The following is a 25,780-nucleotide window of genomic DNA, read 5'->3' as shown; positions in this document are numbered from 1 at the left end:
AAACACACTCCACAGGAAGATCAGAACTATGCTTTTTGAAATTGGCTATAACAGAAGGTTGTAAATCTGATTGTGTTGTCCTGTCCTGCCTCTTATGTCCCTGGGAGTTGGACAAGAGCCAACCCATACTTAGTACAGATAGTCCTCAACATACAACTGTAATTGAGCATGCCCATTATGGTTATACATTGTGACTGTCATAAAGCAGGACATCCATGTGACTGACCCAATTATATGACCTTTTTTGTGATGCTCATAAAGTGATCTGTACTGTAATTGAGTGAACGCCACAGTTATTAAGCAAACCAATTGTTCATTATGGAGTGGTTTTGCTGAAAACTGCTAGTAAGTAAATGCTGGTTTGGGGCAAAAATGTCATAAAATCCATTCATGGGACTGCAGGGCAGTCACAAACGGCCATTTATTTATAAAATTTATTGGCCTCCCATCTTACTTCAGGGTAACTCTGGGCAGTTCATAGTCATAAAATATAATAAATGTACAAAGCTAAAAGACATAAATAAATACAGACTGGTTGCCAAGCCCCTGAAATATGGTCATGTGACTGCAGGTGTTGGGATGGTCATCAAAATTTCAGAACTGAGTTGTAGGTATCTTGGGGTGATACACCGTAACTTTGAACGGTTGCTAAGTGATACTACCTGTATCTCCTTTCCCAGGACTTAAGGAATACTTCTGCCCTCTTTGTTTACATAATTTCTGAATGCTTGCTTCAAGGCCTTCTTTCTGAGTCTCTTTAATCGTAAGTGACACATTGTAACACACTATTTTTATACACACAGACTTCGAAGATGGATATTGCGGTTAGGACTACCAGATCTGCATTGCAAAAATAGAGGCAGCCATAAGAAAGTTTAATTACCGACATCATCTAGTGACTTTTATAACCTAGTAGCCATAGAATAGGCAATTAAATATAGCCATTGTGTATATAATAATTAATCTTTATTCCCTAGAATTCTGAAAGCCAAGCAACATGTTAGGTTTACAAAGAGAAATCAGAAAATCATTGGCTGCTTTTTCCAGGTAAAAGCAATTTGGGAAAAGGGGTAGTGAGAATGGGGGAAAGATTGTTCCCTTCAGACATATATAGATATAAAAACATCTCTTACTGATTTTCTACAGAGTTTACAATGGGGGGAGGGAAAGACATGATATGGACGATTTAGATTTTAGGGTCACTCTATCCCTCCTCTCTGTGCTTGGAGATCTGGAGGTCAAAATTGAACTTGAAACTTCCAAGTGCCTCTTTTGGGTTTGAGCAGACACCTAAATTCCCCATAACTAATAGAAAGTGCAAAATATGATTAAGAAGTTCTGCCTTAGTAACATTTTGTCCCGATGGGTTTGGGTTTTATCATAACCTAGCTATTTAAATAATCTGTGGCTACTTTATTTTATTCTACAACGCTGGTTCAGATATACAAGAAAATTCTTAGATAGATATTGCCACCTGCCCCATCCTTTTCAAAATGATTGTGTACATCTTGGACATTAAGCAGGCTCTCCTTGTCATACCTCAGTGCTTAGAAAGTAATGACAAATCAAGAAATCAGAAGATCTGAAAATCAAGCACTTTATTGTTTAGAAAAATGAGTAGTTTGTAGAGTCAGATGATTTAAGAATGTGGATTTCTTCACACAAAAATTGTGAAATTTTTGCTGCTGCTGCTCCCTTCTATTTCCAGAGATGATCACTGACTGATGTGCTGAAGTTTCACCAATTCAGTGTTTATAAAGATATCTTTACAGTCTGTGCAGGGAAAAAATGCTGGGTTGCAGATTGTGTGCTTACAAAGGTAGAAAAAAGGGGAAACTGACTCCATTGAGGACTGTAGGCTGAGGAGATATACCTGAAGACAGCATCTTGAGCAGCCCTGTGAAGAAAAGGGAATATTTGTCTCTCATGTCCATAAGTATCAAAATTTGGCAAAAAATTACTAAAAGAGAAGGCACAAGTGTCTCTTCAGAAAAATAATGACAAAGTGGTGAAATTCCTCAATTTTATTTTTGATCAACTTTATAATCAACTTTCTATTGGTACTACATTCTTTCTATTATAATTATACTATAATAATAGTCATTTTTCACATGACTATTGAAGCATCCCCATGATCACATGATCAAAATTCAGATGCTTGGCAACTGGCTCATATTTATGACCGTTGCTATCTCCCAGGGACATGTGATCACCTTTTGCAACTTCTGACAAGCAATGGAGAAGCCAGATTCACTTAACAACCTTTTTACTAACTTAACAATTGCAGTAATACATTTAACAACCGTGGCAAGAAAGGTCGTAAAGTGGGACAAAACTTATTTAACAAATGTCTCACTTAACAACAGAAAGCTTGGGCTCAATTGTGGTCGTAAGTCGAGGACTACCTTTATACTGTGCCAATATTTTACTCTGTCATGGATCAATATGGCAGTCTTTAGTTTTTAATCACCAAGCACTCTAATAACTGCTTTTAATAGTGAACTTCACACATTTGGTAAGAATTGTTGGATCTAATAACTCATATTGTGTTATAAGGTTCAGGGATATGATAGAAAACAGTGTCCTGGCAAGTTTTGCGTAACTGTGTGTGTACAGTTTGGATAACATAGCCTGCAGCGGCAATAAAATGCTCTGGGATATGTGAAGGAGAGATGAAGGATTGGCTGTGAAAAAACTGTGAAGAAGAATCTTATTTAGGAAGGGGGGGGGGGAAAGCACCTCCCATCAATCCAGAATATAAAAGATGCTTGGAAATACTGCACTTACTCATAGACCCCAGCTTAGCTTGCCATGATATGTTTGACAAATGCTGTGAGAGAGAAAGGAGAGAAATTAAGGGATTAAAATCACCCTTTGTGGTTAATTTTTGTCCTAGGTCTAGGACTTATTTTCACATAAAATGATTTCACCTGAGGCAGCAGCCATCCCTGCAATTGTAGTGGCTTCAGGCTGATGACAGATAGAAGTTGGCTGCAAACTATTACCCCAGATCATTTTAATTTACTTTCATACAACAACTAGGCTATATACATTGTGATAAAATGCAAACATCATTGGAAGAGCAGACATTACATCTGATAACTTTCTTTTGAATGGCTTTAAAAAAAAATCTGGCCCTGGTTTAATTTTTAATAAATTAACAGGAATAACTGAAGACCTGTTGCTAATCTTTAGGTAATTCTGACATCTACATCAGCACTGATGGATACACAGATCCCATATCAGCACAATAGTAGTATTCCATACTTATGCAATGTTTTATATAAAATTTTATTGGAAGTTTTAAAAACCAAGTTAAAAACTAGTACAAACTAATGAAGAGTAATCAAGAAAAAAGAAAAAGCAATCAAATAGAAATCTAAAATCCCAAGAAAAAAAAGAAAAAGAAAAAAGTAGAAGTACTATAAAAGAAAAATATAATAGAATGAAAAAGGCTACAAAGTGGCTTCTAATTTTCTTCACAATAGTTATAAGTACAATTAAAAATTGCCCTCTTTCCCTAAAGTTGCATCATGATTCTCTTCTTTCTCAAATCTAGCTAATCTAATCCTCAAAACATATATAATGTTCATTTTTAATGCTTTACACACAGAAAAAAATCCATAAGGGGTTTCCTATTTATACAATGTTCTGTGAAAATAAGAATCTTCCAACCTTCACTATTTTGGGGGCTTATTTGCCTGCCAGATTTGGATGTTCTGATGTTTTTGTAGGGTCAACATGAACCAAATATCTTGCATAACCACTCAACTGATAACAGGTGTAACACCTTACCTTCATAATTAATGCAACCATTAGCATCTTCATGCCCTGCTAATAAAGAATCTACTTCTTCTTCTGTCATTTTCTCACCTGAAAAAAATAATAAAAAAGGAAGATGGTTTATCTTTCATCAGTATATTCATTACATTTGTATACCTTCCCTCTGCCCAATTCCTAGTAACTCTTAGTGGAAGTAAAAGTAAAAAAAAAAGTAAGAAGTTTTTCTAAGTAAAAAGAAATTGGAAAATATACAATAAAAACATAAGAAAAAAAGCAAAAGGTTGGCAAAACCAGGTAACAACAAAAACACGCAACCTAAAGGGCTTTACTCACCCCAGCTAAAAGCTTGTGGGGATCACATTGGGCCAATATTTCTAAATGTAGGCAAGCCAATGTTTTGCTTTTTAAGAAAGACCTTTACAACTGAAATGCCACTTTACAACTAAAACACAAATTTCGCCTGATATTTTATAAAGTAAATCAAATTAGAAGAACCCCCATCAATGGAGAAAGGATAATTCACCAGACATTACAACAGAGCTAAAATTAACAGGCAAGGGATAGAAAACCGTCCAAATAATTTGTTGAATTACAACTAATGTGAAAAGTAGATCAGGAGAACACTGATGTTTATTGATTAGTGCCTTTCTAAAGGAGGCAAATTGAGGTTGAAGCTAGAGCTTAAGATGAATTTGCTTGTTTGGAAGTTCTGCGGCAATTTCCCCTGGTAACGCTTTTTAGTGCCTTTTTGTGGTGGTGGTGGTGGTGGTAGGAACTATACTTACCCAGAGTAGAAAGAACATGGCGCAATTCTGCCCCCATGACGGTGCCGTTCCCCTCTTTATCAAAGACTCTGAGCCCTTCCACATAATCTTCATAGGTGCCTTGATCTTTGTTCTTGGCAACTGTCTGCAGCATTGGCAGGAACTCTTCAAAGTCCACCCGTTTAGAATTCAGCTCTGGGGGCGATCAGAAGGTGGGAGAAGAGAAGATGCAAAAGGAGAAGAAGCATTCATTTCCCACCCAACTCTCCATCCTTGAATCTCAAAAGGCTATTCCTGTGTCACACAGGTAGAACTCCTTCACTAAGGAATTAAAACTAAAGGAAAAAAAAATGGCTGAGGGACTTGCAAGTCCTTTAAAAACATCTAAATTAGATGTGTTGAACGGTCAGAAAAAAAGGATTGGCAATATATAGCCCCAGGTGATGAATTGCTCAGCCTTGATAACTGTGGCTTATAAACAGAATGCATTCTTGGGAATCTAAGTCAGTATATCTAAGTATATCTGAGAACATATTCTGGGGAGAGATTTGTGTTCTTAGCTGCAAGTGAAAATGGGGAAATGTAAGTGAAACTAAGGAGAAATTTCCTGACAGTGAGAACAATTAATCAAGTAGTAGGTTGTGATCTACTTTATCAAATGCCTTACTGAAGTCCAAGTAAATTATATCTACAGCATTCCTCTGGTCCACTAATTTTGTCACTTGGTCAAAGAATGCAATAAGATTTGTCTGGCATGATCTGTTTTTGATAAACTCATGTTGACTTTTAGTGATGACTTTGTTTTCATCAAGGTGTTCGCTGATTTGTTGTTTGATTATCTTTTCCAGAATCTTCCCAGGTATTGAGGTCAGGCTGATAGATCTGTAGTTTCCTGGGTGTATTTTTTCCCCCTTTTTTGAAGATGGGAACTACATCAGCTCTCTTCCAGTCCTCTGGTAGTTCCCCAGTGCTCCAGGATCTTTGAAAAATATAGTTCAGTGGTTCTGAGATCACGTCTGCCAGTTCCTTGAGAACCTTGGGGTGTAATCCATCTGGTCCTGGTGATTTGAACTCGTCTAGGCTGGACAGGTGCTCACTTACCATTTTCTTGCCTATCTTAACTTGCATTTCTGTTCTGGTTTTTATGGCGCTGGTTTTGGTAGGTTGGACTGTTTTTTCCCTTTGTGTAAAGACGGATGCAAAAAACGAGTTAAATAGTTCTGCTTTCTCTCTGTTGCTTGTCACCTTCTTGCCATTTCCCCCCACTAATGGACCAATCATTTCCTTAACTTTTTTTCTTGTTTTTTATATGTTGAAAGAAGCTTTTTTTGTTATTTTTTACTTTGGTTGCAAGCCTTAGTTCATTTTGAGCCTTAGCTTCCCTCACTTCATCTTTGCAGGCACGGGCTATTTGCTGATATTCTGCCTTAGTTATGTGCCCCTCTTTCCACTTCTTATACTTGTCATTTTTATCTTTCAATTTATCAGAGAGTTCTTTATGCAGCCATGCTGGTTTCTTTTGAGAACTGTTTTTTTTCTTCTTTGTTGGTATTGAGCTAGACTGGGCCTTTATTATCTCACTTTTCAAAATTTCCCAAGCTTCTTGAGTTGTTTTCTCCTTTAGGATTCTCATCCATGGAATTCTTCCCAAGGTCTCTCTAAGTTTATTGAAATTAGCTCTTTTAAAGTCCAAGACTCTAGTTTGGCTGTGTTCTATTGCTTGTGCTTCCAGAATGTTGAATTCCAATATTGCATGATCACTTCCCCCCAAGGTTCCTGTGACTTCGACACTTTCTATCATTTCATCTCTGTTAGTGAGAATTAAATCCAATATGGCTAATCCCCTAGTTCCCTTCTCTACTTTTTGGGAGAGAAAGTTGTCTGCTAGGTTTGTCAGGAATCTGTTTGATCTTCCACTTGGTGCAGAGTTTGTCTCCCAGTTGATATCAGGGTAATTAAAGTCCCCCATTACTATTGTGATGTGCTTCCTACATACCTTAGTTAGCTGACTAGCAAAAAGTTCATCTATTTCCTCTGCTTGGTTGGGCGGCCTATAGTATACACCTATGGCAATGTCATTTTTTTCACCTTTTATATTGACCCAAATGCATTCAAGTTTACAGTTTTCATCATTGCACACATGTTGTACTTTGACAATAAAGGTTTATTATTATTCTATTTCTGTGGAGATAAAGTTATTTCTTATATATAGAGCAACTCCACCTCCTCTTTTGTTTAGTCTGTTTCTTTTAAATAATTTAACTCCCTCTAGCTGTGTGTTCCATTTGTGGGTTTCGTCCCACCATGTTTCCGTAATGGCAACAATATCATATCTGCCCTCATTTACCTGAATTTCTAGTTCACCCTGCTTACTGTTCATACTCTGTGCATTGGTGTATAGACATTTGAGTCCTTTATGACTGACCCTGTGTTTACTTGCTACATAACTTGTGTGGTGCCTGACTTCTCCTATTTTCTTAGATTGCCGGGGACAGTGATATTCTGTATCAATTAACTCACTGTTCCCGTTGTTTAGTTTAAATGTTCCTCCAGAAAAGCTGTGAATTTATTGCCAAGTAACTCAGTCCCTTTCTTGGATGGATGCAGACCATCTCTTTTGTACATTTTTTCATTGGACCAGCTACAGACATTGTAACTAATATAACCAAAGCTTTCTCCTTTACACCACTCCTTTAGCCACATATTAAATTCTTCTATATGCTGGCCTTTTCCATTTTGCTCTTTATACACTGGTAAGACCTTTGAAAGATCCTGAAGCTAAAACTCAAATACTTTGGCCACCTAATGAGAAGGAAGGACTCACTGGAGAAGAGCCTAATGCTGGGAAAGATTGAGGGCAATAGAAGAAGGGGACGACAGAGAATGAGGTGGCTGGATGGAGTCACTGAAGCAGTAGGCGTGAGCTTAAATGGACTCCAGAAGATGGTAGAAGACAGGAAGGCCTGGAGGAATGTTGTCCATAGGGTCGCGATGGGTCGGACACGACTTCGCAGCTAACAACAACAAAAAAGACCTTTGAAAAAGTGAGCCTACAGCGTATTCTGCTGAGTTCCTGCCCCAAGCTCTGGAAATCATTCTGCACACAGAGTACATCCTTTTGGGACAGATTGTTAGTGCCAAGATGTACAATAGCATCCACATCACAGTCATTGCTGGCATTGTTGACTATGTTGAAAATACACTTCTTGTCCCTACTGGCAGTAGCACCTGGAAGACACCTGACCTCTTTTGAAACCTCTGTATCCTTTCCTAAATTTACATCCCTTATAATTGAATCACCAACGAGAAGGTGGCTTCTCTTTTTGGGCACCTTTCTTTTCTTGCATGACTGATGTGTAATACCTGATTCGCACTTCTCCTTGTCAAAAACAAGTTCATCTCGGACCATGGTCCTCTGCTTATTTGAGTTATCATCACAACTGCCTTGACCTGTTTCCTTAATGTCCCTATTAAGGTCAGCAAGGGCACTGTATCTGTTATGCATGGACACAGCGAAAGCTTTGGGTTATGGTTCACAGCTCTCACCCTGCCAGATCCCACGGTTGTCCACACTGCCCTTCTCCTGCAGGATCTTTGCAGTAGAGGGGGCTGATAGCACGGAGGCTCAGTAGAGTAGAAGGGCTGAGCTGAACACCTAATTTCTGCCTGAAGAGCACATATTACAGACCCTAGGGCCTAGATAAATAATCTGTCCTTGTAGACTAGTGATTTGTGTACAGATAGGACATTTTCCCAGTTTGAAAAGAGTGCTGCGAAAGACAGCTGCAAAACAAGTGTTGCACTGAACTAAGCCAGACATGCTGAGATGAAAGGAATCTCATATTTTTATTTTATTTTTTTATTTTAATTCCATTTATATCCCGCCCTTCTCCGAAGACTCAGGGCGGCTTACAAGCTTAGCAGTAGCCTTCATTCTATGTATATGCCTGCTTATTAGGGCTTTCACCCCCCCCAAGCGGCATTATTACAAAGTCAGCTTAATTGCCCCCAACAATCTAGATCCTCATTTTACCTACCTCGGAAGGATGGAAGGCTGAGTCAACCTTGAGCCTGGTGGGATGCGAACCTGCACTAATTGCAGGCAGCTGGTGTTACTTAAGGAGGCATTAGCCCACTGCTCCACCAAGGCACTTGCCCTGAATGTACCACCACTATTTTTGATTTTTAGTTATGTGACTCGCGCCCCGTTAGGCGCGCGGGCCGCTACTTTGCTCCTCACCCACCTTAACTCACAGTATTGTAGCTTTTCCAAGCAGCCTCTGGCAGTTTAAAAGAAGAAGACAGATTTTTTCCTCAGCAGAGGAACTACATAACCCACATTTTCCAGCTTTATATTCCTAACTAAAATGGATCTGTTCTTAAATGAAGGCTGAATGTTCTAATATGATCCCTTAAATCTGGAATCTGCTGCCATCCTGTGGTCATACTGTATTATAATTCTCCCTGCACATGGTAAAGCAGAGATGACTTACCATCAGGCTTTGGATGCCCCAGGACTTTCCGGATTTCAGCATTAGTAGGATTCTGGCCCAGTGCCCTCATCACATCTCCACACTGGCTCAACTGGATTTTGCCATCGCCGACTCGATCAAAGAGCCCAAAGGCCTCCTTGTAATCTAGAGAGATCAGATCAAACATTGATATAGTTCTTTGGTGATGTGGAAAGCTGCAGGGGGCCAGGAGTTTGATTGGAGATAAAGTGTCAAGCTTGTCCTTCTGCCAGTGTCAACTAGAGGATTCATATGTAATCCTAAAAAACTGGACACTGCCGTCTGCAACACCTGCCTGCCCAGTTTCTGTCAGTCATAGTCCATTAGAAGGAGGCTTCCTCTCTAACAGCAAGTTCTGTTTGGGATACATCTAGAGCAGGGGTCCCCAACCCCTGGTCTGTGGACCGGTACCGGCCGCAACATGCCAGCAACCGGTCCGCACAAACAAGCAAAGCCCCATCCATGGGATACAGGCAGCACACAAAACCACGCACTTTCCGGTCCATGGAAAAACCTTTCTCCACGGAACCGGTCCCTGGTGCCCAAAAGGTTGGGTACCTCTGATCTAGAGAGATGAAGATGATGATCTGGAAGGGTTTATATGTGAAGCATCTCAATGATCTTTCAAAGGGGCATTTTGTTATTGGGGAATTGATCCTTTCCATTTCACGCTGTTAGATCACTCAGACATTGCTCCTCAGGTACAGATCCAAACTCAGATTTTATACCTAACCCTCTCTCTAATAACTGAGTTAGTTATAGCAAAATTTCAGTTCTGAGAATTGTTAAAATTCCTTCTAGGGCTTTCCCTCTTAGCTATGTTAACGAGGATCCCTTCTCTCTCCAAATAGGCCAAAAAGTGCATGGTATTGTTTGCCTTATCGCAACAACATATTTCTTCTGGTTCTGTAACAAGACTGGTGACTGTTTCTGTCCTTTGCAGTTTTAATGTGGGCTGCGTTTGCTGTCCCAGCCAGGGTCATCTGCCAATGGGAAAAGCAGCAAAGTCTCCCTGTCCTGAACATGTGTTGAGGATAGGGATGGGCAGGCTTGGGCCACGGTGACAGATTGTCTAAGTGACACATGTTTAAAAATTCTTCCAAAGCCAGAGCCTTGGTGGAGCAGTGGGCTAATGCCTCCTTAAGTAACACCAGCTGCCTGCAATTAGTGCAGGTTCGCATCCCACCAGGCTCAAGGTTGACTCAGCCTTCCATCCTTCCCAGGTAGGTAAAATGAGGACCCAGATTGTTGGGGGCAATTAAGCTGACTTTGTAATAATGCCGCTTGGGTGTGTGTGTGTGAAAGCCCTAATAAGCAGGCATATACATAGAATGAAGGCTACTGCTAAGCTTGTAAGCCGCCCTGAGTCTTTGGAGAAGGGCGGGATATAAATGGAATTAAAATAAAAAAAATAAAATAAAATTGCTCTAAGCCTATGGCTGTTAAGAGCCAGCATAATGCTTCTCCAGGGCATTTCTCCATGGAGAAACGCAGCTGTGGGAGTGAGATCATTAGGTCTCTCCAGTAATAGAAACCAAACAGCTACGAAGGCAGAACCCAGCAACTGAGGGGTGGGATGGGGCCGGTGGGCAAGAGGAGCCGGGCAGGTCTCAGACTCTGATGGGATCCTTATCGATGTGTCCTGAGTGAGGCGCCATGCGACAAGGAAGAAAACTTTGCTTTAAAACTCAACCAGCATAAAGTTGAATTTAGGCTGGCTTCATGGTAGGCTGGAGATGTGACAAAGGATTTATTGCTGTTGGCAGACCGTTGTGTCAAGGTTCACGGCATCGTGAGAATTTACTGCTTGTGGCACAGCTCGAAAGATGTGTCGATCAGCCTGCCAAGCAAGTCAGACTCTTTAGTAAAGACATACTGTCATTTGAAAGTGCTCTGATATTCAGGCGAGACAAGAAAGAAATTCAAAGGGAGTCATATAGGTAGTCCTTGACTTATGACAGTTTATTTAGTGACTGGTCAAAGCTACGACGACACTGAAAAAAGTGGCTTATGACTGTTTTTCAAATGTAGAAACCGTTGCACATCCCCACAGTCACATGAACAAAATTCAGATTGTTAAATAGTGGGTTCAGGAACTCAGGAAAGGACACAGGCAGCAGAGTTCGGCATAGCAGCTCTTTTATTGGTATGAGAACTGAGTTGGGGAATAGGGATTACCTGTACCCTTTATATACCTGGCCAGGTACCCACCCAACCAATCAGTTTAAAGCTGGCCAGGTACACACCCAACCAATCAGTTTAAACCTCCGTTTCCCGCTGAAAGCTTATCCCGGCCACAGCAGTTTTGGTACAGCGCCACCTGGTGGTATTGGCTATGCCTCTTTAAACCCATACATAACACAGATGTTTGGCAACTGACTCATATTTATGATGGCTGCAGTGTCCTGGAGTCGTGTGATCCCCTTTGGCGACCTTCTGACAAGCATAGTCAAGGGGGGAGCCAGATTCCCCTAACAACTGTACTACTAACTTCACAACTGCAGTGCTTCACTTAACTGGTGGCCCCCAGGGGGAGGGCCTTCTCTGTGGGTGCTCCGGCGTTATGGAATCAACTGCCGGTCGAGCTCCAGATGGCATCAGACCTCCGATCCTTCCGTCGCGGGTTGAAGACCCATTTATTTGAACTAGCGGGTCTGGCCTGATGGGGGTACTTGGGTTTTTTATTGGTTTGTTTTAGTATTCTGGTTTTAACTTGGGCATTAATTTAATTATTTTTTAATGTTTGTATTGGTGTTTATATTTATGCCCTGTGAACCGCCCTGAGTCCCTTTGGGAGAAGGGCGGTATAAAAATCTCAATAAATTAAATTAAAATTAAATTAAACAAGAAAGGTTGTAAAAATGGGACAAAATTCACTTAACAAATGTCTCGCTTAGCAGTGGAAATTTTGGAGGACTACCTGTAGTCTTACAGTACCCTAAAGCCTGAGATATTTATTGCAAGAAGGATTCTTGATTGTATAATTATTTTTTTCTTCACACAAAGATAAAGATGGAGGGGGAAGAATGATGAATGCAGGAAGAATTGCAAGGAGACTCTGTTAGGATAAAAGTAATACTGATCTACGTGGCCTTGGTTTTTAGTCTGGTCTTTCTTGTAGGACTGAAAAGTATATTTTACTTATAAAGTAAGTTATGATACTTATATAGTTATAATAAAGTGGTCTTACTTTATTGTAAAGTAAAGGTAAACGTTCCCCCGCACATGCGTGCTAGTGGTTTCCAACTCTAGGGGCCGGTGCTCATCTCCATTTCAAAGCCGAAAAGCCAGCACTTGTCCGAGGACGTCTCCGTGGTCATGTGGCCAACATGACTAGACGCCAAAGGCGCACGGAACGCTGTTACCTTCCCACCGGAGTGGTCCCTATTTTTCTACTTGCATTTTTACGTGCTTTCGAACTGCTAGGTTTGCAGAAGCTGGGACGAGTAACAGGAGCTCACTCTGTTACACGGCACTCGGGATTCAACCCGCCAAACTGCCGACCTTCTGATCGAAAAACTCAGCATCCTAACCCACTGAGCCACCATGTCCCTTTTATTTTATTGTAAGACTATGTTAATATCTTGCAAGTCTGAAAATACTGTACAGACTTCCTGCTGCCCCTAAGTTTTTCCCCCCTCTCTCTCTCTGATCATTGAGCCACTGAAGCTCCTGACTCTTGTCTGATTCTTACTAGACAGCATCTTTTCCTCTCTTTCTCCAAGGTCATTTACACATTGCATTACATATGGTCGCACTGGATCCAACAGGAATAAAACATGAATTCAGTCTTTTCTGAATTATAACTAACGTTTGCAACAGAATTCAGATCTGCATGGATCTGGTTATATCTGATATAATGGTGGAAGTACGTTCAAGGATAGAGATGGGATAAATCAGTTATTTGATACAGATACTAGGTTACTCTTCCTGACATCATTTCTCTTAACATCTGTTTATAAGCTTGGGAATCAAGTCTAAGTGGTCATTTTGTTACAATGGAGAAAGAAATAAAAAATTGTCTGTTGAATTACACTAATGCTTGCTTGCACATTTGTTTGTGTTTATGTTTGTTTATGCATAAATATATGGTAAGATAAATCCAGGTCTCTTGGTGGCCAGTGATATCGAATGAACTCACCTTCCAACTGCTCTTTGGTGAATTCAATCTAGAAAGAATAAAGAAATAGGAAATTATGTCATTTATCAGAACAAGCAGAAATCCTTATAGTACTTTTTTCCCCCAAATTTGCCTAGATGTTTTTATGTTCATCAACCCCATTGTTAGTGAAGTGCATTGTTTTAAAAACAAGCTTTAGAACTGGCATTGTTCTTTAAGTAATCATTGAGGTTCCAGAGTCCAATATTCAAATTAACCTTTAATGGGGAACTTGTGACAGAGAGGGCATATGAGAGAGAAATTTCAATATTTCACCCTGGTTCATTTATTCTGAACTGACCAGTAACTGCATGGGAGGAAGATAATTTTTTAAGGCTCAGAGGATATATTTCATTTGCTGCCTCTTTAAAATAAATAATAATAATAATAATGATAATTTTATTTATATACCGCCCTTCTCCTGAAGGACTCAGGGCGGTGAACAGGGCAAGTATATAAAAATACAAAAATACAAAAGTTAAAAAAGAATTAAATACAATGCCCAAACTAAAACAGTAAATACATATATTAAAAACAACAATAAAATCCCAAACCCATCCCCCCATCAGGCCAGGCCGGCTTGTTCGAATAAGTGCGTCTTCACGTCGGAAGGAGCGAAGGTCAGGCGCCATCCGGAGCTCGACCGGCAAACGATTCCATAAATCCGGGGCGCCCACAGAGAAGGACCTCCCCCTGGGGGCCACCAGACGACATTCTCTGACCGGTGGCACCCTGAGGAGGCCCTCTCTGTGGGAACGCACAGGGCGGAGGGAAGTTGATGCTGGCAGCAGGTGATCCCTGAGGTACTCCGGACCCATGCCATGTAGGGCCTTGAACACCATTACCAGTACCTTGAATCTCACTCGGAAGACAACTGGGAGCCAATGCAGCTCACGGAGCAGAGGTGTAACATGGGAGTATTGGGAAACTCCCAACACAACTCTCGCGGCTGCATTCTGTACCAGTTGGAGCCTCCGAGTGGTCTTCAAATACCGTAAATTCTGCTCATAAGAGCAAGCTTTTTTTTAATTTAAATTCTTAGTTCTGAAGTGCCAAGTATTGAGGATTTTTTTTAAAAAAATAGAGCATGTACAGTACTGAAAAAGTACTGTATGATGTCATATGTTATGTGTTAAATAGCATAATCCTCCAAGTTTATTATTTTTATGTATCTGTTTATAGTCTTACTTCTTAGCTATAAGCACATTTTGAGAGCCATTTTGGTCTAGTGCAGGGGTAGGCAACCTTGGCTCTTTTATGACTCATGGACTTCAACTCCCAGAATTCCTGAGCTGGCTGGCTTAGGAATTCTGGGAGTTGATGTCCATGAGTCATAAAAGAGCCGAGGTTGCCTACCCCTGGTCTAGTGGTTAAGATACCAGGCTAGAAAACAGGAGATTCTGAGTTCTAGTGTCACCTTAGGCATGAAAACTGGCCAGATGACTTTGGGCCAGTCCCTGTCTCTCAGCACACATCACCTCACAGAGTTGTTGTGTGGGAAATGGGAGAAGGAAGGAGTATTAGATATGTTGATTGCCTTCAATAATTTATAAAAATAGTAACGGCAGGATTTTTAAAATTTAGTAAATAAATAAGAAAATAAACTGTTTGTCCCCTTTCCTACAACCTGGTGAATTATTTCCTCCAGACTGAGACTACATTTCCCAACTCTATGCAGTGTATCTGTGAATGTTGCATGGGTTTGGGACCAAGTCAAGGTTGACTTGATTATAAAATGGGTCTCTGTCCTGGATGGACTGCTCTAACAATAAGCCAGTTTTCCCCCCCTGAGCCCTAAACCTTCTATAGGTTCTATAGGGTAAACATGAACGCATGTCAGAGCGTGAGAACCAAGTGGTGCCATTTATGTGTTTTCTAGAGTGGCTGGTGTTGTTCTAGGAAGCCCATTCACAATGGCCCCACTGCGGTCAGAGTATGAAGGAGAATTTGTGATGTGAATCCTTTAGCCCTTCTGCCACAGGGTGTGAAGCAGGCCAAGTCGCTCTTCCCCCCTTGTGTTTTCATTCCCACCAATAAATTGATCCAAAAGAAAAAGTCTCAAAGCACCGTACTGGTGGCCTAATTAACCAAGGTATGATAGGCTTTGAATGTTTAGCTGTGCTGTGTGTATTAGTGGACACATTATTATTGTGCATTTGCATTCCTACTATTATCCATTTGCAATTATAACAATATATCTAGCGGAAAATTTTACCCAAAACATTTGATTGGTTTGGAGGCCAATGAACAATACAGCTCTGCCACGATACTGTTGGGGTTGAAGAGTCCCTGAGTTTGATAATCTCTGAGAATATATGTGTTTCTCAACCTTGGCACCTTTAAGATGTATGGATTTCAACTTCCAGAATTCCCCAGCCGGAATTCTGGGAGTTGAAGTTCACACACTCTAAGGGTCCACAACTGAGAAACACTAATCTAGAAAATACTTTCTTCCTGATCCTGAGAGCTGATGTCCAGACATCTTAAGGTGCTAAGATTGAAACGCATGGCTATAGCTACTTACTGAAGTACATCTTTGCATTTGTTCTAGGTTTGGAGCCCCTCCCTCACTGTTTCGGGAATCCTGCCGCATGACAAGGACATGGCTGTTGATTGAACACTCAACTCCTCTCGCAACTTGATCTGCTGCTTTCAGAAGGTGGCATCCCAACGAAGCTATAGAGGTAGGATTGAAATAACTGCGATCTATGCTAAGCCTCCTGCCTGCTTGGTAGCCACCTGTCTCTGTCCCGGCTTCCTGAGCATGCAGGACAAATACCAGACTTGTGCGCCTGCTGTTTGGACCGTCTTTAAAATAACAAGAGCCCTTTCAATTGCTAAATTTATCTTACCCCTCTCTCCTGCTAACCTTAGCTTGCCAGCGTTCCCAATGATCATTGTCTCATAGCGGAGGTCTTGTTAGGATAGGGAAAGGGCTTTACTTACTTCCCTTGCATGCTGCCATAATGATAGAGCATATAGAATGAAACATCCATAGTGCACCCCCGAATGACTATAACTATAACTAAAACTAAAACCTCTGTGGTATAGAGAAGATTGAACCATCTTAAACTTAGAGCATCATAATACCTGGCAGCAACAACATCTGCTCCTAAACCTCTCCCCCTTCCCTCCCTCCCAAAAGCCTGTGGTGATTTCTTTGTAGAAAGCAGTCAACAGTGGAAGTTAATCTGTTTGTTTTTCCCCTATTCATATGGTTGCTTAAAAGTAGGTGAGGACTCCCAAATGTCTAAATTCAGAAAGCTATAGTGGTTAATGTTTAGTCCAGTGTAGAGATCAAGAAATTGGGTATGTATATTAAAATAAATTTCAAATCAAAGCTAACATTATATATAAAGCCTTGGTGGAGCAGTGGGCTAATGCCTCCTTAAGTAACACCAGCTGCCTGCAATCAGTGCAGGTTCGAGTCCCACCAGGCTCAAGGTTGACTCAGCCTTCCATCCTTCCGAGGTAGGTAAAATGAGGACCCATATTGTTGGGGGCAATTAAGCTGACTTTGTAATAATGCCGCTTGGGGTGTGTGTGAAAGCCCTAATAAGCAGGCATATACATAGAATGAAGGCTACTGCTAAGCTTGTAAGCCGCCCTGAGTCTTCGGAGAAGGGCGGGATATAAATGGAATAAAAAAATAAAAAAATAAATAAATAAATAAATAAATAAATAAATAAATAAATAAATAAATAAAACTGTTAGGCTCTCTGGGTGTAGTAGCTTGGCCTTTGATACAAAGAACTGAGGCCAGAAGGAAGATTCAGCTTTTTTACTTGCAGTTGAATTTATGCATAATAATTTGTTCCTGAACTTGTTTTAGAATTCTTAATAGCCATCTTTGTAATTTCATGTATACTTAGAGACAAAAATTACGGTAACCGGGTATCTGTAGAAATCTTGCATCAGAAAAAAGATAGCAGTCCTTGTCTCTACAAATAGGTGTATGTAATTATTTTTACTCCTTGTATATTTCATTCAGTTTATTTGGGTGTTGAGCTCATATTAAAGATCAGCTCTGAGTTCAACATTCTCTTCTCTTTCTAATTTTGCCTAGCCAGATGCTTTAAGAAGCAAACAGTTATGCCATTGTATTCATGGTAATTTCCTGTGGCATCTGTTATTCCAATTCAAGTGAGATACATTAACTAAGCAGGGTTAACTTATCTAGAATGTAATAAAGGGACACAATCAGCTGCACAAACATCCAAAGGAATACAGCCATTGAATTTTCTGCCTTGTAATTTTTCAGTGATAACGAAATCTCTATTTTACCTTAAAAATTACAAAGGGAATTCAAAATGTCTCTAGTGAAAATGTCTGTTTATTATAACTCTCTCATTCTCCTTGTACCACTAACTTTATAACTTCCTGTACCACAAAAATATTCAGAAATTGCTCGATTGCTTGCTTACTTTTCTGAGAAATGAGAACTATAGCTATACAGATGAAATAAATGATTTTGAAATGTTGCAGGAAGTTCAGAAGCTTCTTGACTCCTAGGAGAGACCAAGCTGCTTCCAGCGGAGAGATAGCAAGTGAAGTTAAAGGAAGATAGGGGCTCTCCCCAAATGAACATCAGAATTTAGCAATAATAATAAAGCCAGATTAGATTTGCACATAGAAAAAGCATGGTTCAATTTGCATCTGACATTGGCCTGGTTCTTAGTTATTTGTAACAGAGGTCCCCAACCTTTTGGGCACCAAGGTTTGATTCTGTGGAGAAAAGTTTTTCTGCAGACCGGAGAGTCTGTGGGTTTATATGCTGCCTGCATCCCACGGATGGGGATTTGCTTGTTTGTGTGAACCGGTTGCTGGCATGCTGCAGACCAGTACCTGTCCACATACTGGGGTTGGGGACCCCTGATTTATAAGAATAGTTGCTGTTCTTGGAGATAATACGAAGCTCCTCTGGTGATGCCTACCATTACTCTCAATCACCAGAGCCAGAGTTGATGGAGATTGTAGTCCAGCGAATCTAGAGAAGTCCCATGAAAGATGTCTGGTAGGTATGCAGACGTTAGCATTTTTCTCAGGCAAGCAGGCCCTGGAACAGTCATTGTGTGCTCTGAAACTGCCAGCTCTTCTGCCCAATTTTTGAAAGAAACTACAGTAGACATGTTGTGAAATACATCGTGTCAGGCTAAAGGGGGATATATGTGATTCCCCCTGCCCCAGAAATCTAGTAGGTTGAAAAAGATATTTCTCTTCATGCTCCTTGTATTTATTTAACTGTCTACCTCTGATAAAGAGGTTTTGCATTTTAAATTTTTTGCAAAACCTGATGAAGGGAAACAATTAACAAAACATGGGAAGCGATGCCCTTCTCAAACCATTTTAACTTTTTTAAGCACTGTTGTCTTCATCGTGCCTGAAGAAATCACTCAAACTCAAATACAGTTGCTACTCTGACATTTATATCCAGCAAGATGAAGAAAATCAACGGAACAGGGTAATAAATGGCTTCTAAATCAGGATGTCTTCTTTCCTTAATGGGTATTTAGTCTTCTCCTCCTAATAATGTGATTATAGGTAGTCTCATTTAGTGCCTGTCTTATATAGCAACTGTTTGCAGTTATGGGAGTGATGAAAATGTAACTTTGTAACCAGTCCTCACATTTATGACCTTTGCAGGTCTGTAAAACAAAGTTAAAGTACGAAGGACAGTTGCAGTTTCACTTACTGACCACTTTGTTTAATGACCGAGTTGCTTGCCCCACTAAACGAAGTCTCCCTATACTTCACATTTGAAATATTTACTGTCAATTATTAGTGGGTTTATTCTTCCCATATCTAGCTCTGAGGTGTTAACACCCCTCAGTTAAGCATTATAGCGATCTTAAGGCATTGCTTTTGATGGAGAGAAAAGGACCTAAGATGGCGGCTATCGTGCCCTTCTTCCTTTGGAAAGAAATGGATTCCCTGCAGCTTCGCTCTTCCTCCAAGCCTCACTTACCACCACTTTGGAAAGGTCGATGGGCGGCTCCTTGGGCTTCTCTGGTGCTGGTGCTGGTGGCGCTGGTGCTGTTTCCGGCACTTTGCTTTTACCTGCCAGGAATCCTGGCTTTGGCCCAGCTGGTTTAGCTGCTGGTTTGGCAGGTGGGGCTACCGGCCGCTTCACAGGGAAGTCCTTCTTGGGAGCCATGCTGTCGGGGGTCTCCTTGCAAAAACAGAGCGGAGGCAGAGTCAGCAGCAGGAGCAGCACGTGTAGGCGAAGTCCCCAGGCTCACGCTGTTTCTGTCCTGGGTCAGCTTAAATAGCTCTGTCGATACAATGATGTCAGCCCAAGAGGAATTGCTGGATACCGAGTGGGAATGCATCTAAAAATGGGAAGCTCGGTCCCCTTCAGCAATGCTAGATCCTCCCTTCATTCATGACGGAACAATCTCCAAAGGCTTTGCTACAGCTAAGCATCTTTTCTGAACAGCCAGGCCTTGGCTCTGTCTGCGTGGCACCCAGCCAGCCAGCTCACTCAGCAAAACCTCTGGCTCTCTGCACCAGCCATACTGGCTGGCAGAAGGCAAACGGCAGTGAGGTGGGTGGGAAGGGGCTTCTCCTTGAATGCGGTTGGGCTGGATTAGTTGATGTTCTATAGAATGATAGCGTCTGTCCCAGTCACAGAGGGTGAGGAGCTACCATAGGCTTTATTATTCAAGAGGGATGCTGTGTCGTTATTGTACTGAGCTCCCCTCTGCCCCACCCAGCCTTCTGTCCTGGGGCCAAAATCGTGGCTGCTCCTTTATCATGAAACAGAGATGGGAAACAGTAGCAACCTACGTAGCTAGAGAACAATTTAGAGTCCTTGTTCCCTGATTATCCCCATAAGCACCATGTTCTCAGTTCTGCAGATTCAAGGACAGAAGCAAAGAAAAAGAACATTTCTTGGACTTGGATGGAAATAATTGGTGGATATTTGGACACAAGTATATAACGGATATTTTACCCAAGCTAATCACATAACTTTTTTGCAGCCTAATCACGGCATGCGGGAATATTTGCATACAAATATTAGCCTAGGTCAGGGGTAGGCAACCTTGGCTCTTTTATGACTCGTGGACTTCAACTCCCAGAATTCCTGAGCCAGCATGGCTCAGCTTGGAAACCTCCCTTTCCCCTCAGCATGGCTGGGAGTTGAAGTCCACGAGTCATAAAAGAGCCAAGGTTGCCTACCCCTGCCTTAGGTGGAGACCCTGAAAAAAATGGAGAATTCAGGAAGAGTGCTCACCACAGTCTGCATCTTTCTGAGATGTTGACCTCCACTCCTAAAACACTGTCTTCTTGTGAAAAGCTTTGACTGGGGCAGGGCAAAGGAGATAATTTTACACAAATGGAAAGAAACTTCTCCTCCTGATTTTAAGGAATGGATTTTAGAACTTCCCAAAGCTTAAAAATGTGAAGGTGAAGAAACACATTTGACAGTATACAATCTAAACATAACAATGAGCTTAAGGACTGAGTTTTATATCACTAGGAGAGGATATTATAGGGAAGTTTTATTTCTTTGTTTTCTGTTGCTAATTAACTCCTTTCCCATCTTTTTGTCACATTTAGTTTGTTTTAATCATTATGTTATATCTAGGTTTTTTTGTTCATCATATAATCCTTGTGTATTTATATATTTAGTCTCTGTTGACGGTAATTGTTATCTGTATTTCCCTATATAAAAAAAAATAAAAAGTAGCCTGCTTTGTTAAATTAAACTTTTCCTTAATTTGTCCTGGAAATAGAGGAATATCCATAGAATGAGCAGTGTCAGGGAACTGGGAAATAAATACCACCCACATAGAGAAACATCCTTTGCAGAGAATAGACTGTTGCCTCCTTAACAGAAACTAGAAATTGAATTGAATTGAATTGCATTACTAGAAATGGTTTTCAGAAATGTTGTGGCTGCTTCCCATAATGTCTCAGAATCTTCAGGATCTGAAAGATTCTGTTTTGTATCAGTTGTCGCAAACTATCACCACCAGTGTGGTATCCCTCAGTACATGCTAATAACTAGTTAAATCAGATGTATTTACTTTTTATATGACCTTAAATATTATAATAAATAATTCAAATCAGTACCATATGTAAGACATACAGAAGGGTATAATAGGTCACAGTATTATCTCCTATGAAAACAGAGGAAGTGTTTGTCTTATTGCAGACATGTCAAACACAAGGCCCGGGCGCCGGATCCGGCCCGCGAAGTGGTTTCATGTGGCCCGCGAAGCCATCCTGGAAACAGTGAGGGAACGGCTCCCACTGCCTTGGCTCTGGCCCAGGGACCCTCCTTCTGCCAGAAACCCCCAGATCTGTCCCACTCCTGCCCAGGCCCCCATAGGCACCCTTGATGCCAATGATGTAGAGCTGGCCAGGCCCACCCAGTAGGCCATACGCACTCCAGCCACGCCCACCCAGTAGGCCACGCCCACCCTGGCCACACCCACCCGGCCCCCTGAGGGCAACCGCAATGCTGATGTGGCCCTCAATGAAATTGAGTTTGACACCCCTGTCTTATTGTCTATGTTTATGTATGTGTCATAGTTATTATAATAGTCAAGATTTGCTGAAGTAATAGGGAATATCATTTATGACAAGTTTATTGTATCTAATTATATATTTTATATGGTAATCTAAAAATTGTTTCAAAGCCAAGCCACTCTTAAAAAAAATCTAATGTTTCTTAACGTCACAGCTGCAAATAGATTCCAAAATACAAGAAATTGCAAATTTAATATTTTTAAGCACTTTAAAAAAAGTGACAACTTGATAGGAAAGGGGTCTTTACTATCCCATCTTGATTTTTGGTAAATCTATTGAAATACTTGAAAATACATTGGAAAGAGGTGTTTTTTTAATATTGTTAAAAGACTTTCAGAAATTTTGTATCTTATCCTAATTGTTAGGAAGTCCTGGGTTCAAAATACACTCCCAGACAGCATTAAATCACTAGTATATCTGCCATATTATCCCTCCCCGGGCCCCCAGCTTTGTTTCTGGTGTAAATTAAAATAGAGGGTGGCCGGCAGTTTTGAGTTTTCTACAGACACGCTTTGAATTAACCTGTCGTGCATGCAACCATATCTCTCTCTCTCTTTCTGTCACCTATCTACTATCGCAATTGGATTGCCCAGTGTTTGTTTTTTTTGTAAGTGTTGCTCTTAAATTTATGCAACTATGACTTTGAGTCTGTTGGCTGTGGATCTTTAGAACAGAAAACGGAGCAGCTTCTTTGCGCTTTCTTTTCCCCAATTAATTACTGACCAGAAGCAAGCAAGAGAAGATTCTGGCCCTGGAGAGCCTTGTCTTTATCCTCAATGGTTTGCCCTCTGAGGCTTCAGGGCCATCTGCTGTCCAGCCTCCAGAACCCTTTCAACAGTTGCTGCTGAACTGTATTTTGTCATTTGACAAAAGGGACAAAACGTAATATGTGCAGAGGCTAAAGAGTGATGTGTAGGGGGTACAGGTGTTGGACTAGACCTGGGGAGATCAATGTTCAGACTGATAGCCAAAGAGAGTCACTGGATGAATTTGGGCTAGTCACTTTTTCTGAACCCAGACCTCCTCATAGGATTACTGTCTGTGGAATAAAATGAAGGAAAGGGAAGCCCCCTTGACTTTATTATACTTAATATGTTAAATTTACATTTCAATTGAATTGAATTTTTGATCCGGTCCTTCTGGGTCCATCTCCACTTAAGGAAAGGGGTCACATCGCTCCTAGGTCGATTATACTCTGTGGCCCAAAGAAGGCTGTATCTGCTGGGTTATTGTATCATTGCCTCCTCCTGCTGCTCCTCCTCCTCTTTTAGTAATGCTAGCCTTTCCAGTTTCAGCATCTTTAAGATATGCTAGGCTACGTTATAAAAACTGGAAGCTGTGAGGTTGGGGAAGTCTAGGTTAATGTGATTGTGAATTCAGATGGTTAATAGGTGGAATGATGAATTTTGTTAAGTACATTACACAAACGTTAAGGGCTTCCTTCCCTGCTAAGATTTTTTTTTAAAAGACCTCTATGTAGCAGAAGTTGGTAACTTGATTGTTTTTCAGTTAGGGGTTTAATGGTCCAGTGCTAGTTTCCAAACAAAAGACAGGAGACTGTGTTGGAGGTTTCAGCAGTCAAAGTTGGAATGGATCCCAAGGTCTGCCAAAAGGGACCACAGCTATAGAGTCACAGGTTATTCACCACAAGGTTAAATGAAGCCATGAATTGCCTGCTAGGTCCCAGTCACAAGGAATTGCAGATGAACTCTTCTGCGGTGTTCAGATGCCTGCTCCAAACACATCACTCGGCCATCTCAGCTAACAAGACTGGACAGCTGAGAGCTGGGAGGAGGATTTAATGGATGACCCCACTTGTCCTATCAGAAGAGCCTCTTCCACATTCTGTATTGCTTTCTATTGCAGTGGTCATTAAAGGAACTTTAGGCCTGTGCTGACATCTCTCAGGTTTTCTTCTTTAAACAAACATATTATTTTGATATGGATTGCCTTGGATTCTGGCAGCATTTGACAGGTGAGGGAGAAAGCAATTCCAGCACCTGTCAGTCTGATGAAAGACAGCAGAAGAGAGACTGCCTGGTGATTATTTCCTTTTACAGATATATCTGTCTCTTAGATACTGTTTTGCAACTGGGGAAGGCAACCTCCATTATGCCTCCCAGCAGATGTACTAGAAACCAAAAACTTCAGTTCCCCCTTTCCTCAGTGATACATCCGACACAGAGACTTAGCTCTCCAGATGGCACTGAGTTTCTGTTCATAGCATCCCTCATCCTTGGTTAGGATGGCTGAGTTGGCTGTGTTGCAATTCAGCAACATCTGGAAAACTACCAGCTCCCTATCTGTACATACAACTTGCTAGTTATTGCACGGATTATATATTCACATAGGTAATATTAAAACAAACAAATTCTGTACAGGTGGCCCTTGACTTATGACCACAGTTGGGACCAGAATTTCTGTTGCTAAGCAAAATGGTGAGCTGTGTCCAGTTATAAAGTCTTTTTTTGCCATGGCTGTTAAGCAAACCACCTCTTAATTGAATTGGGAGGTTGTTAAGCAAACTAGGCTTTTCCCATGGAAACCAGCTGAAAAGATTGTAAATGGAAATCATGTGACCCTGGGACACAGCAACTATCTTAAATACATGGCAGCTGCCAAGTATCTGACCAGCGTTAGAATGTAGTGCTGTAGGTTAACTCTGCTCATACATAGCCAGGAGTCTTGATTCTCACTGGCTCAAGGTTGACTCAGCCTTCCATCTTTCCGAAGTCAGTAAAATGAGAAGCCAAGTTGTTGGGGCAATATGCTGATTCTGTAAACTGCTTTGAAAGGGCTGTAAAGCACAATGGAGCAGTATAGAAGCCTAAGTGCTATTGCTATTTGAATTTTGATCACATGACCTTGCAGATGTGGCAATGGTTTTAAGTGTGAGGCTGGGCCGTAGGTTGCTTTTCTAAAGTGCTGTTGTAACTTTGAATCACCGCTAAATGAATGGTTCTAAGTCTTACCCCTGAAAAGCAAGCATCAACAGCACTGGCTCCTCTTGTCTAGAGGTCACGTTGCAGAATTGTTGCAGATTCTTCTTGAGTTTGTTCTATTTGTGAGATGTACCATCAGTAAGAAGAGATGCAGAGAACTCAGGGTCAGAACTCAAGGTTGGATCTCAGAACTAGAAATTGAACTTGCTTCCACATATTGGCACCAAGCTAGCTAAGTGTTGGGATGCCAGTTTGGAAGAAGATGACCTTCAGGGTAGACATGGAAAGGGGTGGGGATTACTCTTTCAGGGTTCTTATTAAGTAGAAATGAGGTGGACGGATGGGGAGAGAGAGGGCATCTCCTGTTAAAGGGCACATGTCCTCTTTCCTAACAATAGGAATCGTCACTTGCTTTGATGTCATGCCAGCCGCAGAAAAAAATGTATTATTTGTACACATTAAAGAAATTGCAGCAGTTCCAGATAGCTAAACCATAATGATATAATGAGAAATTACACTATTTCAAACTCTGCCAAATACATTCAGGCATTTCCTTTATGTTAGCATAGGTAGGAAGTGAATGCTGATATTTTCAGAGTAATGACAGCTGAAAGATGTGAATGATGTCATGAGCACTCATGTACTCAGTTTCATGTAATGAACTGAGCATTAATGTGTCAAAATGAGTAATGAGTAAGACTAATGAGCAAGGGAAGGTGAACACTTCAATCTCAGGAAGGGAAATGTGTGCCATTCAGTGTCTGATGGACAATAAATTTTTCCCCACAAGTTTTGCTTCCTGAAAAACTTTCAGCGATTATGATAGCCTTCTTCAAACTGAATGCAAATATAATTTCAGAATGATTGTATCATGTAGGAATATTGAGAAATATGGTATTAACTTTTAATGACTATAATGTATTTAATCACATCATGTTTCTGACATGCTGCCCGAGTTCAACAGGGCCAAAAGTATTTTACTGCTGATTTTTGTACTGGGTGTCTGATGCATCTCACTGCAGTGTCCAACATTAGTCAGCCAGCACTGATGGATTCCACTTGCTCCCTGGATAATCTAGTTGTAGT

The 25,780-nt window shown here is 41.0% G+C and overlaps 1 protein-coding gene across 1 annotated transcript; it reads right to left on the bottom strand.

Moving 5' to 3' along the window:
* Nucleotides 1–2,853: 2,853 nt before the first annotated feature.
* On the bottom strand, nt 2,854–19,371 carry LOC310636013 (myosin light polypeptide 6-like; the record flags this gene model as incomplete). The annotated part of the gene is made up of 5 exons (XM_083355463.1): nt 2,854–3,873; nt 4,569–4,742; nt 9,041–9,184; nt 13,200–13,227; nt 19,183–19,371. 5 exons carry the CDS (start codon nt 19,369–19,371, stop codon nt 3,737–3,739), a joined length of 672 nt encoding a protein of 223 aa, XP_083211589.1. The 3' UTR covers nt 2,854–3,736.
* Between the last annotated feature and the right edge of the window lie 6,409 nt (nt 19,372–25,780).

The sequence above is a fragment of the Vipera ursinii genome, assembly GCF_947247035.1.
Source record: "Vipera ursinii genome assembly, chromosome: 2".
Classification (NCBI taxonomy): domain Eukaryota; kingdom Metazoa; phylum Chordata; class Lepidosauria; order Squamata; family Viperidae; genus Vipera; species Vipera ursinii.
Note: the sequence above shows the minus strand (reverse complement) of the source record. Positions and strands in the feature narration are given on the sequence as shown.